This window comes from Schistocerca gregaria, chromosome 2 (assembly GCF_023897955.1).
Source record: "Schistocerca gregaria isolate iqSchGreg1 chromosome 2, iqSchGreg1.2, whole genome shotgun sequence".
NCBI lineage: Eukaryota > Metazoa > Arthropoda > Insecta > Orthoptera > Acrididae > Schistocerca > Schistocerca gregaria.
This window is the reverse complement of record NC_064921.1, coordinates 1002300250-1002318552: the sequence shown is the minus strand read 5'-3', so window position 1 is coordinate 1002318552 and position 18303 is coordinate 1002300250. Positions and strand designations below refer to the sequence as shown.

Genomic DNA, 18303 nt, shown 5'->3' with positions numbered 1-18303 from the left:
CGATTACTTGATAAATAGTACAATTCTCAAGGCTGTCAATTCAACTAAGTACCGGGGTGTTAAAATTACAAACAACTTCAGTTGGAAGGACCACATAGATAATATTGTCGGGAAGGCGAGCCAAAGGTTGCGTTTCATTGGCAGGACACTTAGAAGTTGCAACAAGTCCACTAAAGAGACAGCTTACACTACACTCGTTCGTCCTCTGTTAGAATATTGCTGCGCGGTGTGGGATCCTTACCAGGTGGGATTGACGGAGGACATCGAAAGGGTGCAAAAAAGGGCTCGTTTTGTATTATCACGTTATAGGGGAGAGAGTGTGGCAGATATGATACACGAGTTGGGATGGAAGTCATTACAGCATAGACGTTTTTCGTCGCGGCGAGACCTTTTTACGAAATTTCAGTCACCAATTTTCTCTTCCGAATGCAAAAATATTTTGTTGAGCCCAAGCTACATAGGTAGGAATGATCATCAAAATAAAATAAGAGAAATTAGAGCTCGAACAGAAAGGTTTAGGTGTTCGTTTTTCCCGCTCGCTGTTCGGGAGTGGAATAGTAGAGAGATAGTATGATTGTGGTTCGATGAACCCTCTGCCAAGCACTTAAATGTGAATTGCAGAGTAGTCATGTCGATGTAGATGTACCTTGCCGTTGGGGGGGGAGGCTTGCATGCCTCAGCAATACAGATAGCTGTACTGAAAGCGCAACCATAGTGGAGGGGTATCTGTTGAGAGGCCAGACAAACGTGTGGTTCCTGAAAAGGGACAGCAGCCTTTCCAGTAGTTGCAGAGGCAACAGTCCGGATGATTGACTGATCTGGCCTTGTAACACTGACCGAAATGGCCTTGCTGTGCTGATACTGCGAACAGCTGAAAGCAATGGGAAACTACGTAATTTTTCCCGAGGGCATGCAGCTTTACTGTATGGTTAAATGACGGTGGCGTCCTCTTGGGTAAAATATTCCCCCATTTGGATCTCCAGGTGGGGGTCTACTCAGGAAGATGTTATCAGGAGAACGAAAACTGGCATTCTGCGGGTCGGTGCGTAGAATGTGAGAGCCCTTAATCGGCCAGGTAGGTTAGAAAATTTGTATTGCAAATTAGTGAAGTTCGGTGTCGGGAGGAACAAGACTTCTGGTCAGGTGACTGCACAGTTTTAAATACAAAATCAAATAGGTGTAATGCAGGAGTGAGTTTAATAATGAATTAAAAAAATAGGAATGCGGGTAAGCTACTACAAACAGCATAGTGAACGCATTATTGTGGCCAAGATAGATACGAAGCCCACGCCTACTACAATAGTACAAGTTTATATGCCAACTAGCTCTGCAGATTACGAAGGAATTGAAGAGATGTATTACGAAATAAAAGAAATTATTCAGATAGTGAAGGGAGCCAAAAATTTAATAGTCACGGGGGGACTGAAACTCGACAGGAGGAAAAGGATGAGAAGGAAAGGTAGTAGGTGAATATGGACTGGAGGAAAAGAATGAAAGAGGAAGTCACCTGGTAGAATTTTGCACAGAGCATAACTTAATCATATCTAACACTTGGTCCAAGAATCTTGAAAGAAGGTTGTATACTTGGAAGAAGCTTGGAGATACTGGAAGGTTTTACAGATAGATTATATAATGGTGAAACAGAGATTTAGGAACCAGGTTTTAAATTGTAAGACATTTCCAGGGGCAGGTGTGGACTCTGACCACAATCTATTGGTTATGAACTGTAGATTAAAACTGAAGAAACTGCAAAAGATAGGAATTTGAGGAGATGGGACCTGGATAAACTGAAAGAACCAGAGGTTGTAGAGAGCTTCAGGTAGAGCATTAAGGAATGATTGATAAGAATGGGGGAAAGAAATACAGTAGAAGAAGAATGGGTAACTTCAAGAGATGAAATAGTGAAGGCAGGAGAGGATCAAGTAAGTAAAAAGACACGGGCTAATAGAAATCCTTGGGTAACACAAGAGATATTGAATTTAATTTATGAAAGGAGAAAATGCGGTAAATGAAGCAGGCAAAAAGGAATAGAAGGGTCTCAAAAATGAAATCGACAAGAAGTGGAAAATAGCAAGCAGGGATGGCTAGAGGGCAAATGTAAGGACGCAGAGGAGTATATCACTAGGGGTAAGGTAGATACTGCCTACAGGAAAATTAAAGAGACCTTTGGAGAAAAGAGAACCACTTGCATGGATATCAAGAGCTCAGATGGGAACCCAGTTCTAAGCAAAGAAGGGAAAGTAGAAAGGTGGAAGGAGTATATAGAGGGTCTATACAAGGATGATGTTCTTGAGACAATATTATGGAAATGGAAGAGGATGTAGATGAAGATGAAATAGGAGATATGATACTGCATGAGGAGTTTGACAGAGCACTGAAAGACCTAAGTCGAAACAAGGCTCCGGGAGTAGACAACATTCCATTAGAACTACTGAGAGCCTTGGGAGAGCCAGTGCTGACAAAACTCTACCATCTGGTGAGCAAAATGTATGAGACAGGCTAAATACCCCCAGACTTCAAGAAGAATATAATAATTCCAATCCCAAGGAAAGCAGGGGTTGACAGATGTGAAAATTACCGAACTACCAGTTTAATAAGCCATGGCTGCAAAATACTAACACGAATTCCTTACAGACGAATGGAAAAACTGGTAGAAGCCGACATCAGTGAAGATCAGTTTGGATTCCGTAGAAATATTGGAACACATGAGGCAATAATGACCCTACGACTTATCTTAGAAAATAGATTAAGGAAAGGCAAACCTGTTTCTAGCATTTGTAGACTTAGATAAAGCTTTTGACAATGCTGACTTGAATATTCTCTTTGAAATTCTGAATGTGGCAGGGGTAAAATACAGGGAGTGAAAGGCTATTTACAGTTTGTATAGAAACCAGATGGCAGTTATAAGAGTTGAGGGTAATGTTGCACAAAAAGGCTCACATAATAATTTCAGTTTGTTAGAATTACATAGGCCTACCTTAGTATTCATAGCCTAGAAATAGTCTGCTTTTCACCTCACTAGTGTGTATTGTGGTAGTAAAATATTATTTTATACAAGAACCCATTGAGATCCCATCTTGAAATTTTGCATGCATGTAGTCAGTTAGACTGGACAACACATATAATTTTTATTAAGAAATCCGAGGGTACGTATTTTGGAAATATCAAAAATTGTTTTTTTGGAATAGTTTAAAATTTTCAGATTATGTAGCATAGTCATGTTACATATCAAATTGAAGGGAATTTTGAGAGGAAAGCAATGGTGCAAGTTTAAGCTCTCTAGGTTGTATAGTTTTTGAGCTACAGCATTTTAGAACAATCATCGATTGTTCAGAGTTTTTTTTTATTTTTAGGCCCTTGAAACTCAAAAAACCAAAGATCAGAAAAATCTGAAACCTCAAATTTAAACTAGTGTTAGTGAGTGTATTACCTGAAAAAAGAATTCATCCAAATCTGAGAGGTCATGGTTCAAATCATGTAGTACAATTGATTGATTTGACATGATATGACCCAGTAGTGATCCTTGAAAAGGATATTGTCTTTCCTCCGGAGAGTTCCCTTTTCATTTCCTGAAGCAATTCCTGCATGTTGTTCAAACCTACTGGCAACAAATCTAGCAGCCCACCTCTAAATTTCTTTGATGTCTTCCTGTAATCCGACTTGGTGCGGATCCTAAACGTTAGAGTGGTACTCAATAATAGGTCGCACTAATGTCCCATATGCAGTAACCTTTACATATGTACCATACGTTCCTAAAATTCACTCAATAAACGAAAGTCAAGCATTCACATTTCTTACCGAAATCCTCACATGCTCATTCCACTTTATGTTTATGATTGAGTCGAGCAGGACACTACTAATGCTGTATCTGAACATTACAGGTTTGTTTGTTCTACTCATCCACATTAACTTACATTTTTCTACATTTTGAGCTATGTGCCATTCAACACATCAGCTAGAAATTTTGTCCAGGTCATCTTGTATTGTCCTACAGTCACTCATCTTCAACACTTCCCCTTACACCACAGCATCATCAACAAACAACTCTGGACTGCTGGCCGCCGTGGCCGCTAGATTACTTATGTATACAAAAAACAGCGGTCCTATCACACTTCCGTTGGGCTCTCCTGATGATACTCTTGTCTCTGATGAAAACTCATCATGAAGGACAACATACTGTGCCCTGTTATGAAGTCTTCGAATCAGTCACATATATGATAACTTATTCTGTATGCTCATAACTTTCTTAACAATCTGCATCGTGGTACGGTGTCAAACGCTTTTTGGAAATGTAGTACTGTGGAATCTGCCTGTTGCCCACCATCCATAGTTCAGAGTATATCACAAGGAGAAGGGCAAGCTGAGTTTCACACAAGTAGTGCTTTCTAAAACTTTACTGATTCATAGATATAAGCATTTTGGTCTCTAGGAAATTTATCATTTGAACTCAGAATAGAATTCTGCAGCAAACTGATGTTAAGGACATTGGGCTGTAGTTTTGTGGGCCTGTTCTTCTAACCTTCTTATATACAAGAGTCCCCTCCACTTATTTCCTGCTGCTTGGGACTTTGCATTGGGTGAGAGGGTCACAATAAATGCAAATTAGTAAGGAGTCAATGCTATAGAATACTCTTTGTAAAACTGAATTGGGTTTCCATATGGACCTGACGACTTATTTGTTTCCTGCTCTTTCAGATGTTTCTCCACACTATGAATGCTTATTACTATGTTGTCCATATGGGACTCAATGCATCAAAGGGCAGTATGTTTGTACAATTCTCCTGCCTGAACAACTTTTTAATTGTGGAATTAAAAACTTTGGCTTTCGTTTTGCTGTCTCAACTGTTACACCAGACTTGTCATTGAGTTACCGAATGGAAACCTTAGACCCGCAAAACAATTTTACAGACCAGAATTTTCTTGGATTCTCGGCCAGATCCTTTCCTATGGTATGGTGCTAGTTGTGTACTGTGTGCATAGATCTGTTCAGAGGTATATGAATCTCTACTAACTTTTGCCTTTCATTAATTGTGCATTCTCTTTTGAACCAAGATTGCAACAGCCTTTGCTTCCTCATCATTTTCCAAATTTCATTGCTAAACCACAGTGGGTCTTTTCTGTCGTTAATCTACAACTAGGCATACACTTGTCCAGAGCATGATTTACAGTCTATTTAAACTTTGCCTGTAATTCCTCTGGAACTAAATGATTGCAATTTACTGTCTAAGTGAGATGCTAACAACTGCTTACCTACTCTTTCTAGCAGAAAAACCCTCTGCTAGCCTTTTTGACTGATTTATCAACTTTGGAGCCATAATTGCTATGATACCTTGATCGCTAATCCTAATCTCTATACTAATGCCATCAATAAGGTCCTCTATATTTCGGCCATCATCATTTATTTTGCTACCCAAATAGCGGAAGTCTACTACTACTTTCATTGCCCCATTTCCTAATGTAGTTCCTGCAACATCACCTGATGTAATTCCTTTCCCTTTGTTTTATTTCCATTGGAATTCATCTTGTAGAACTAACCTCTTTGCAAGATATTAGCCCTCCCAGTCCACTGCTGCAAATACTTTGCTGACTCTGACAGAGTTACGTCATCAGCAAACCTCAAAATTTTAAGATGCTCTCCCAGAACTTAAATTTACCTTCTCAATTTCTCTTTGGATTCCTTCACAGCTTACTCATTATTCAGACTGAAGAACTTCTGGGATTGGCAATAATGACGTTTCACTCCGTTCTAAACTACTGCTTCCCCTTCTTGTTCTATGACTCACAACTGCAGTCTTGTTGCTGCTCAAGTTGTAGAAAGCTTCTTGCTCCCTTGCTTTCTTTAATACTCTTATAGGCATTATCCATCTGTCCTGTAGTCATTCATGTTTCTACAGCTTTGCATTTGGCCTCTGGCCCTACACATTTAACCATTTTGCACTTACTTTTAATTTAGTTTTCAGACGTCTGTATTCCCTTTTGTGTGCTTCATTTTTATATTTTCTCCCTTGCTCAGCCAAATTCAGTACCTCATGTGTTATCCAGGGATTTCTTCTGGATCATGCTCTTTTTTCTGTATATTTGATCCTTTACTGCCTTTGCTGTTTCATCTCCCAAAGCTACCCATTTGTTTTCAGCCACATTTCTTCTTTTTCCATCAATTGTTGTATAATGCTTCCTTTGAAACTGTTGGACAACCCTTGATTTTTTTTTTTTTTGTAAAATGGCTAAGCAGGAGTGGCTAGAGGAAAACTGTAAGGATGTAGAGGCATATATCACTAGGGGTAAGATAGCTTCTGCCTACAGGGAAATTAAAAGAGACCTTTGGAGAAATTCTGGGCGATGTGATTGTGGCCCTTGTCGCATAGACATAAAGAGAAGGATTGAGGTATGGGTAAGAGGAGGTGTGATGTGTCCACAGTGGCAATGGGCAGAATTATGGTGAAATGTGGTGCCAACATGATAACATTAACCCACCTTCACCTGAAATGAGTTTCTGAACTGTGGCCTTTCTTTTTTGCATGTGTCGACACTGCCTTATTGAAGCATCTCAGAACCTGAAGGTGACACAAGGTCTCATGCTTTTGCACTATTACAGAGGAAGGCTTAAGGAACTTTTTACAGAGGAACGTTTTAGGAACTTTAAAAGCCAAATTTTGAGCTTCTACATCACAATGGGAAAAATTGATGGGTTTCAAAAAAGTAACCCTTTAGTTTTGTTGCACAGTTTATTATGCTTATCACAAATTCAGATGGAAATTGATCAAAAGCATCTTGATTGATACAAGCTAATATTTTATGACTGTAGAATCAGTGGAACTGTTTATGATTGTCAAGTTGATAAATATTGTGTTGAAAGCTGTGCCACAAAAATGGATCACTATGTATTTAATCTTGTATTACTTGTCAGTTTACAAGCTAAAATAGCTAGGACCACTTGGAATAAAATTATATAGACTTAGATAGGAAATCATTTTGTAGAGTGTAATGTTGAATTTCTATCAGGCAATAACGAGAAGAGCTGGAGTTGTTGATGTCCAGTTGTGGACGGTTTTCTACAGTGAAATTCCCTATGAGATTGACACAGTGCAACAACTGTTCACAATTTGTATGATTTAAACGTGAAAGCAAACATTAAAAATAATGTATACCAAGCAGCTATGTTCAGATTATAGAAAAAAAAATTGTATCACAGAATCATAAAAAAAATTAAAATTTGACTCTTTCTTGAACATATGGCACATGAAATGTGTTACCATTTGAATATAAACTTTATTTTCAATACAATCTGAAAGGAACATATACTACAATGAAGAGCCGTCCATGGAGATTTGTTCTAACTCAGCACATGCTCAATATGTCCACCATTTCGTTTTCTAACTCAGCACATGCTCAATATGTCCACCATTTCGTTTCCTAACTTCCTTCAAACGAACACTGAAGTTAGTGATTACCCTACGGCACATGTATTCCATAATTTCACTGCAAGCTTGAAGAAGAAGTCTTCTGAGCTCCATTAAATCACGTGGACGTCTCGGGACAATTTTTTCCTTTAGGTACCCCCAAAGAAAAAAGTCTAATGGGTTGAGGTTTGGACTATTGGCGGGGCAATTTTGTCCATCTTTGAAGCAACCTGGAAACTGGAGTGAAATGATCCGCATGTCAAAATGCTCGTGCAAAAACTACACCACAGTGTTTGCAGTATGTGGCCTTGCTCCATCTTGCATGAACCACTGCGTGTTGAAGGGCAAGGCAGTAGCAACAAGCTGTGGAATGAAGCTATTGCGAAGCATGCTTAAATAACGCTCGCCTTTCACAGTTTCTTCAAAGAAAAAGGGTCCAATAAGTCCGTGACTTGGAAATTGCTGCCCACGCTGTAATCCTCGGAGCATAGTGTTGTCATTCTTGAAGCACATGTGGGTTTTCAGTGGCCGAAAAGTGTACATTTTGTTTGTTAACCACACCGTCTAAATGAAAATGCGCTTCGCCTGAAAACCAAATGTTGTTGAGAGTTTCTTCCCTATTCTCCGCCCACTGAGCAAATAGCAGTCTCTGCTGCTTGTGTTCTTCAGTGAGCTTCTGTGCACAGGTCATCTTGTATGGGTACATATGGAGGTCACTTTTAAGAATGTGTTGAGCGGAGCATCTGGATATTCCCAGTTGCACTGCTGCCTTTCTACACGATTTCCCGGGACTTCTCTGTACAGCAACTCGTACCGCTTCAATATCCTCCGGTGAACAAACAGGCTTAGGCCAAGGTCGCTTCGCTTCCAATACTGTTCCTTCTTGTTCAGATTTATCATACAACCTGTGGATGGTCTTCTTGCAAGGGACCCATCGTGTATTAAACTGTTGTCGACAACGCTTCTGAGTCACAACAAGGCTTTTCGTTTCATGAAAAAGTAACAATTGCCGATCGTTGCTGTGTCGTCAGTCTTCCATTGTCAGCCATTGCTGCTTACTAATCTCCTAGTGTCAGTATCGTGAATTATACGTCATTTCGTCATTTTGTTTTTCCAAGCTCTGCTGGTACTGCTGTAGAAATCCCAGCGGGATATCAAATGTGCGTCGTAAATTGTGAAAGAAACAATTGGTAACACATTTTGTTCACCACCCTGTATTTTGTTTAATGGTTTTCCCTAAAACAAATTTTTAAAAATAGACAGGGAAGGACAGGGGATGAAGAACTCCTGAAATTAAGTATTTGTTCTAGGAAAAGAGAACTCTACCTAGTTCAGATGACAATATGCAATCAAGAGTTGATACTCCAGTACCACAAACATTGTGAAATCCTCCAGTTTGTTTTTTTTAAAAAAGGGCAAAATGCATGTGCTGTACACAAACAGCAAAAACTTCCAAGAATAAAACAAAAACAAGTTGAAATTTTATTCTGTCTGCTATATGGCAGGCTGAAGTGTTCATTATTGAGCTGTGTAACAAGTGGCATTACATTGTAAACAAGGCTCTGTTTTTACAAATGTAGATACAGTCAACTATTTTCTTTGAAAAATACAAATGTAAGCATCTAAATACTTAACTGTCAGTAGGAGATGAGCAGCAGCTATTTCATGTAACTAAGGAAGCACCAGCTCATTTCAGAGCAGAAGTTTTCTTTCTGACTTGCTAGGTTAAATTTAGCTGACATGAGCTCAAGTGGTACTAAACAGTGTCGTAATAGTTTATTGTTAATGCAGTGTAGAGTTAAGTTTCTAAGATATGCTTCCATGTTGCTCAATGAGCAGACAGTCACTGTTTCCTTTATCTTCCTTTTGCTTTTTATTCTTTTGTCTTTGTCATCAACCCCCCCCCCCCCCCTCCTCCATCCTCTCTCCCTTTATTTTTCTCTAGTTCTGAATTCTAGTATTAATTCCTCTTCTTCTTACTCTATGTTTTTACTATTCATTATCTCTAAACTGAACTGGCACATTACTTTCTTTTGAGTCATCAGTTTTCTGACTAATTTCACATGGCCCACCCAACCTCTTCATCTCAGAATAGCACTTGTACCCTCTGTGCTCAATTAGTTGTTGGATGTGTTTCAGTCTTTGTCTTCCTTTAGAGTTTTTACCTTCTACAGCTCCCTCTAGTATCATGGAGCTTATTCCCTCCTGTCTCCACACATGTATCATCTGTCCCTCCTTCTTGACAGTGTTTTCCGGGTATCCTTTCTTCGCTGATTCTGTGGAGAACCTTCTAATTCCTTATCTTATCAGCCCATGGAAAATTAAAGAGACCTTTGGAGAAAAGAGAACCACTTGTATGCCACTTGTATGAATATCAAGGGCTCAGATGGAAACCCAGTTCTAAGCAAAGAAGTGAAAGCAGAAAGGTGGAAGGAGTATATAGAGGGACTATACAAGGATGATGTTCTTGAGGACAATATTATGGAAATGGAAGAGGATGTAGATGAAGATGAAATGGGAGATATGATACTGCGTGAAGAATTTGATAGAGCACTGAAAGACCTAAGTCGAAACAGGGCCCCGGGAGTAGACAATATTCCATTAGAACTACTGACAGCCTTGGGAGAGCCAGTGCTGACAAAACTCTACCATCTGGCGATCAAAATGTATGAGACAGGCGAAATACCCTCAGACTTCAAGAAGAATATAATAATTCCAATCCCAAAGAAAGCAGGTGTTGACAGATGTGAAAATTACCAAACTATCAGTTTAATAAGTCACGGCTGCAAAATACTAACGCGAATTCTGTACAGACGAATGGAAAAACTGGTAGAAGCCGACCTCGGGGAAGATCAGTTTGGATTCCGTAGAAATATGGGAACACGTGAGGGAATACTGACCCTACAACTTATCTTAGAAGCTAGATGAAGAAAGGCAAACCTACGTTTCTAGTTTTTGTAGACTTGGAGAAAGCTTTTGACAATGTTGACTGGAATAATCTCTTTCAAATTCTGAAGGTGGCAGGGGTGAAATACAGGGAGCGAAAGGCTATTTACAATTTGTAGAGAAACCAGATGGCAGTTATAAGGTTCTGGGACATGAAAGGGAAGCAGTGGTTGGAAAGGGAGTGAGACAGGGTTGTAGCCTCTCCCCAATGTTATTCAATCTGTATATTGAGCAAGCAGTAAAGGAAGCAAAAGAAAAACTCGGAGTAGGTATTAAAATCCATGGAGAAGAAATTAAAACTTTGAGGTTCGCTGATGACATTGTAATTTTGTCAGAGACAGCAGAGGGCCTGGAAGGGCAGCTGAATGGAATGGACAATGTCTTGAAAGGAGGATATAAGATGAACATCAACAAAATCAAAACGAGGATAATGGAATGTAGTCGAATTAAGTCGGGCGATGCTGAGGGAATTAGATTAGGAAATGAGACGCTTAAAGTAGTAAAGGAGTTTTGCTATTTGGGGAGCAAAGCAACTGATGATGATCGAAGTAGAGAGGATATAAAATGTAGACTGGCAATGGTAAGGAATGCATTTCTGAAGAAGAGAAATTTGTTAACATCGAGTATAGATTTAAATGTCAGGAAGTTGCTTCTGAAAGTATTTGTTTGGAGTGTAGTCTTGAATAGAAGTGAAACATGGACGATAAATAGTTTAGACAAGAAGAGAATAGAAGCCTTTGAAATGTGGTGCTACAGAAGGATGCTGAAAATTAGATGGGTAGATCACGTAACTAATGAGGAAGTATTGAATAGGATTGGGGAGAAGAGGAGTTTGTGGCACTACTTGACGGTTGGTGGGACATCTTCTGAGGCATCAAGGGCTCACCAATTTAGTATTGGTGGGCTGCGTGGAGGGTAAAAATCGTAGAGGGAGACCATGAGATGAATACACTAAACAGATTCAGAAGGATGTAGGCTGCAGTACGTATTGGGAGATGAAGAAGCTTGCACAGGATAGAGTAGCATGGACAGCTGCATCAAACCAGTCTCAGGACTGAAGACCACAACAACAACATCAGCCCATATAATTTTCAACAATCTTCATTAGCACCACATTGCAAATGTTTCGTTTCTCTTCTGTTCTGGTTTTTCCCATGTCCACTATTCACTACTATACAACACTGTGCTCCTAATGTACATCCTCTGAAATTTCTTCCTCAAATGAACACCTGTTTGATACTAGTTGACTTCTTTTGGCCAGGAACAGGCACTTCGTCTGTGGCGGTTTGCTTTTTATGTCCTCCTTGGCTTGTCCATCATGTGTTATTTTGCTTCCAAGATACCAGAATTCCTTAACTGTGTTCATTTTGTGTTCATCAGTTTTGATGTTAATTTCCTTGCTCGTCTAATTTCTACTAATTCTAATTACTTTTGCCTATCTTTACTCTCAATCCATATTCGGTACTCATCAGACTGTGTAGTCCATTCAACAGATCCTGTAATACTTTCTCATCTTCACTAAGTATAGAAAATTCTATCAGTGATTTCCATTCACACTGAATTTTAATCCCACTCTTTATCCCCCCCCCCCCCCCCCCCCCTTCCCCCTGCCCTGCCCCTCCATTGAACAATGTGGATGAAAGAATGCGTATCTGCTTTGTATCCTGTTTAATCTGAGTACTCGGTCTCCCAGTCTTATTGGTCCCTCTTGACTCTTGTACATATTGTATGTTACTCATCTTTCACTATAGCTTACTTCCGTTTTCCTCAGAATTTCAAACATCTTGCACTACTTTACATTGTCAATTGCTTTTTACAGGTTGACAAATCCTGTGAACATGTCTTGATTTTTGATTTTTCATCAGTTTTGCTTCAATTACCAAGTGCAACATCAGGACTGCCTCTGTGGCGACATTATCTTTCCTAAAGCCACATTGACTGTCATCTAACAGATCCTCAGTTTTCTGTGCCATGCTTCTGTATATTATTCTTTGCCAGCTACTTGTATGCATGAACTGGTAAGCTGGTAGTCTTCATAATCAGTTGTTCTTGCTGTCTTCAGAGTTCTGTGGATGATATTTTTCTGAAAGTCTGATTTTATGTTGCCAGTCTCATAGATTCTACACAAAAGTTTGAATAGTCATTTGGTTGTCACTTCCCCTGATGATTTTAGAAATTCTGATGGAATGTTATCTATCCCTTCTGCCATCTCAAGTCTTCCAGAGCTCTTTAAATTCTATAGTGGATCGCCTATCACTTCCATATTCATCTGGTTTCTTCTTCTGTCACATCATTACACAGTTCCTGCCCCTCATAGTGGCCTTCAGTGTACTATTTCCACGCATCAGCTCTGCCTTCTGTATTTAATAGTGGAATTCCCATTGTATTCTTAATGTTTCCACCCTTGTTTTTAATTTGACTGAAGGTTATTTTGATATTTTTATGTTCTGAGTTAGTCCTTCAGACGATTATTTCTTTTTTGATTTCTTCACATATTTCCTGCAACTGTTTGAGCTTGGCTTGCCTGCAATTTTTATTTATTTTTGTTCCTAGTGATTTATGTCGCTGTATTCCTGTCTCTCCCTTAACATTTTTGTACTTCCTTGTTTTGTCAGTCAGGTTTACTCACAGTTACCTTTCTAGTATGTATGTTTGTGTTTAACATCTGTGACTGCTCTTGTTAGAAATGTCCACTCTCTACAGCTGAACTGCTTGCCTAGATATTCCTTATCACAGTATGCACATCTTTAGCAAACTTCCAACATGTCTCATACTTCAATATCCCACTTCTGTCCACACTGATTCTTCTGTACAATTCTCTTAAACTTCAGTCTATAATATATTGTTACTGAATTGTGATATGAATCAATATCTGCTCTTGCATAAACCTTACAATCCAATATCTTATTTCAGATTCTCCGTCCAACTTTGATGTTATCCACCTGGAATCTTTCCAAGCCTCCATGCCTTTTCCAAATAAACCACCACCTCTTGCGATTCTGGAATGGAGTATTCCTATTACTAGGTGAAATTTATTGCAGAGGTCTGTTAGTCTTTCTTCTCTTTCATCCTGCTTCCAAGCCCATATTCTCCCATAACCCTTTTGTCTACTTCTTCCCTTACTATCATGATGATTATTAGATTTTCATTTTCCTTTGCGTACTGATTTATCCTTGCAGTATCGTGATATATTTTCTCTCTTCAACTTCTGCTTGTGACGTTGCCATGTATACCAGAGCTGTTGTTGCTGGTGTTGGTTTGCTATTGATTCTGACGAGAAGAACTGAAGAACTGTTCACACTAACTTACTCTCTGCCATGCCTTTCTATTCAAAACGAATCCTACTCCTGTTATACCATTTGTTTCCATTATTGCTATTACCCTATATTTATCTGACCACAAATCCATGTATTCTTTACAGTTCAGTTCACTGTTCACTGCCCCCCCCCCCTCCCAATATCTAGAGTGACCCTTATCATTTCCCTTTTCAGATTTGCTATCTCCCTATGGTGTTCAGACTTCTCACATTCCACTCTCCGACTCATAGAACATCATTCTTTTGTTGGTTATTTAAACTTTTACTCAAGGACACCTCTCCCATTACAGTCCCCACTTGGGAATTGGAATAGGGGGCTGATCTGGAGATTTGCCAATAGAGAGATCACTATGACACTTTTTCAGTTACTAGCCACATGTCCTGTGGGTAAACCTTACGTGTCTTTAGTGCTGTGGTTTCCATTGATTTCTGCACCCTCATGGCATTGATCATTTTTGATTGCTCTGTCTTTTAGGGCCAGAGTCCCACTTCAAGTGAAGGAGAGTGCCTTGAACCTCTGTCTGTTTCTCTGTCCTCTGACAAGGTCTTTGACAGAATGAGGGTGACTTCTTATGCTGGATGTCTTGGGCTGTCATTGCTGATGAGTTTTATTCAAAACTAGCTGACAAACCCAGCATTGCATGGGTAATCGTTTTTCCAAATTTCTATTATAAACAAAAATTTATATGTACTCCTGCAGTAGATTCCATGCGATATTATCCCCCGGTACTCTGAGCGCAGATGCTTTGGGTGTCTGCAACACGATCTTGTAAACGTCTCTATGGCAATGCCTTATCGTAGCTCTATACATAGTAATTGTTTTGGCCTTCAGCCATTTGCACTTCACATTTGAAATCTATCAAAAGTGCTGCCAGGTGTCAGGGATTTCCTTTAGGTTGACTTGACTGTAGTAGTGACTTAGTAGTAAAGAATGAATGTGTTAAAACTTCATGCATGATACAGCATTTTTTCAGGCATCTCAGTGTTTATGAAGACATAGCTCCTGAACTATGATAAGTGGGTGCTTCTTACCTAGACAGTGATTTTTGCCTGACAGTTATGGATATTGAGTTTGGTTGAAAATGGCCCAGTGGTTTAGGTGCAAATGTGACACGTATGTACATCCATCAATTTTCATAATATGCATTGATTTAAGCAGTGGCTAGATTTGAACTGGGGACATGGGATCTTTTGATTATTAACCAAAGACAGTACCCTGGACTACTTGGCTACTTATTAATGTCCTGTCTTTGCCCTACCACTTTCTCTCCTACACCTCCCCCACTTTCCTCTTTGTCTCCCCCCACTGTCACAACAGGTGGGTCATCTCATCCCATAGTCTGAGAAACATGCCCTTCCTTTTTAATCTTTCACAGTCTAACCTGCTATTAGTGCTGAAAGCTAGGATTATACATGTACTTTTATATGTATCTGTCTCCAGTGAAGATATTTCTTTTGAAGGAAAATAAAAGCCAGCAATTTTATCTTATAATTTTATAGTTATGAAAGTTTAATTTCCCTTTCGATATAATTGACACTATTTAATGTTGCATAATCTAAAAAAAATATTTGTTGGTGCTGAGGTTGGTTTGAACACCTCTCACTAATTATGATACATTAGATGATAAGTGGCCCTGATTTCATCTGACTTGAGGAATAACTCACCCAGACAATTTAATACAGATTCTTATTGATAAAGCATTTTGTCATTTTTTTCACATATAGGGAATTGTCAGAGGTAAAAGTGGTGTTAAAGCAGGAACTGAATCCCAAAACTTTGGATTTGTAGTCTGCCACTTTGTACATAAGTCACAAAAGCATCTACAGTATTAAACGACTAACCCAGGGCATTGACTCCATTGCAGATTCTCTCTCTAAAGGTTTCCAGAGGGAACAAAAATTTGATTTTTAATATTTCATACAGTTATTGACTGAGTTTAAATATGTAAAACACTGTCATAATCTGCCCAGTGAGAACTATAATCTCGTGTTAAACATCTAACACAGTGAAGTATTACAGTTAGAAACTGTGTGTCTTTCTTAAGGCAGTGTAACTCACAGCACACAAATTAGCTGGACTATATCTATCCATCTACATTATTGCTGTCCACGCAGTAAAACTGCAACATGAGGCTTGAAATTTTAATGTATTACTTATTTACTACTAACTCAATCACACAATTCGAGAGATATCACATTTCGTACATGGGAGTTTGATTCTTTAAAGAATAGGGGGTGGGAGGTTAACTACTTCTTACTAGTGTAGCATGGAGGAGCAATTTATCACAGTGCTTTCTCCCACAAATGTGTTCCTACACTTGTTGTGAATTACTCATTGTTCTCCTTAATGCAATTTGTAATACATGACCCAGGATTAAATTAATGCAAAAGGGCTTCTAGATTGGGAACAACTGGATGTCCCTAGATGATACGAAGTCGGGCTTCCATTACATTTATTATTGGTTTGATTGCAGAGTACCATGACTGAACCTGACCTAGAAGATATTGTAAACCCAAAACTAGCACAATATTTGCGGGAGAAGAAGACAAGAAAACAAGTAGACTGTTCTGAGACGAAAACTGACATTGAAGAAACAGAGTCACAGGAGCCACTTTCTGAAGATGAAAATTTTATTCCAGAAGAAGAACATACGTGGTAAGCCAGTTTGCTTCAAAATTAAAATCAAACTTTCAGTTTGAGTATTATCTGTAATGACTAAAATTTTACAGTTGCCAGAAAATTCCATTGAAGGTATGCTTCCCGATGGACAGAACAGTTCAGAACACAATAAAATTGGTAAAACACCAAAGGAAAATTGAAGAAATGATAAGAGAGGTCAAAAAGGTAAGAAATGTTTGTAATCTTGACAGTATGTGCTTTGTTCCTAACAAGAATGACCAGATCATTGTGCTGTATGACATATATCACATGTAAAAGATGCACAATGAGTAATTAGTAGATTTGTATGTGGTCTTCTTCTGCTTCAGTGATCTCCCATTGAACATTTTTAGATTCTATTGTGGAAATAGATTATATGATTTCACTTGGAAATTGAAAATTTTTATGACTGTATAATTTTCTGCTCATAGCCCCTCAGGAAGTCCACATTCTGCATAGCGGAGGTCAGTTTTTTTGTAATGTTAAATTTATGGTAATATTGTTACCAGATACCGATAGGTGTTTTATTACACACACACACACACACACACACACACACACACACACACACACACACACCTCCGTAACCAACACTGCTAGTGGAATGATGTTCAAAGAGGTTTTTGTCATAGGAGTTTGTCTGATAAGTAGAGAAGCAATGTTACCTTACAGTTTCTGATTGCTAAACTGTGCAAAATGTCATTGATGGAAGCTCGAACATATTCTAGAGCATCTCATGAAGTAGGAGTAATTAACAACATTGATGGGGACCTTTATTTCTAATATATAATTAGTAGTGCCCGTGGTGCTATTTGAGACAAGATTACTATGTCCTGGTATTGGTGTCACTCTGTCCACTGTCTTCTTTCTGTAATTGCTCCCTTCCCCCAACAAAAAAGAACAAAAAAAATTTTGCGGTAAGATAGGGAGAGAGTACTGTGCATTGGGTTATGTGACAGATGGTTTAAGGGTGTGGGAACATGCCTACTAGCAGTGGCTGTATCATGCTTGAGTATGGAGTAGACAGTTGGGAATCACATACTGAGTGTGGCGTGAAGTAGTACTATGTTGTTAGTTAATATTTATTGCTTGAACACTGCTATGCTCCTCTAGCCATACCATCAATGTTAGTTGCACTTATAGAAGGTTAACAATAATTTCATAAAGTCATTAACTAAAGTGAAAATGTAAATGAGAACACATCAACTTAGTCATTATTGATGGCAGACAATGGACCAACCAGAAACACTCTGAATAAGAAGGTGTCAAAATGTTGCTGTAATTCACTAGGAGTCTTCTACCAGGTATGAGTGAGGCAACATGGTTCAGTGTGGTCAAGTCGAATATGAGACTGATAACTATTTATCGCAGTTAATAGTGCCTCAGAAAACATTGTGTAACATGCACTTTGGACAGTATAGTGTAACGAGTTATTGAACATCATTTGTCTCATTGAACAGTGCCTTGGTGAACAGTTATGTGAAGTTCTAACATCTTGTACTACTGTGAATTATTAGGTCGTGTCTTGTGGTGCTCTGATGTAGTTAGCTTCTACGGAATTTGGTTTAATGAATGAACATAATCAGGCTTATACTTGTGTTTCTTCATTACTGCTAAACACTAGTGAATAAACATCAAGTGGAATCCTATGTTTTGATAACTTTATTTCATAGTACGGGATTTTTTCCCACACTGTCATTTCAATTTAAGCACAGTTTGTCATTTGCATATCTAGCACAGTTTGTTGTTTCCATGTCAAATCCTGCACCTATATGGAGAAGAAGCCAGTTGGGATGAGATCTGTGAGACAGTTTTAGAAGATGTGAGATAAGGAAACGAAAATCAATGACGTTAGGAAAGTGAAAAGACATACGCTCAGAAACTTTAGTATTTGATAGAATATGTCATTTCCGCATTTTGTGAAACCCACTATTTAACAGATGGGTAGGTGAACATTATAATAGTAACCCACCCTTGCCATT

General features: G+C 38.8%; 1 protein-coding gene across 7 annotated transcripts in view; it reads left to right on the top strand.

The window, feature by feature from the left end:
- Positions 1–18303, top strand: part of LOC126335504 (uncharacterized) — a 141184-nt gene that overhangs the window by 8853 nt on the left and 114028 nt on the right. For 6 of the 7 annotated variants that reach the window (XM_049998851.1, XM_049998852.1, XM_049998855.1 and 3 more), the window contains exons 2-3: positions 16137–16318; positions 16393–16507. In XM_049998851.1, coding sequence (XP_049854808.1) covers positions 16137–16318; positions 16393–16507 — 297 coding nt within the window. Of the gene's footprint in view, positions 1–14676; positions 14777–16136; positions 16319–16392; positions 16508–18303 lie in introns of those variants that run through there. The other variant, XM_049998857.1, reaches the window with a different exon arrangement.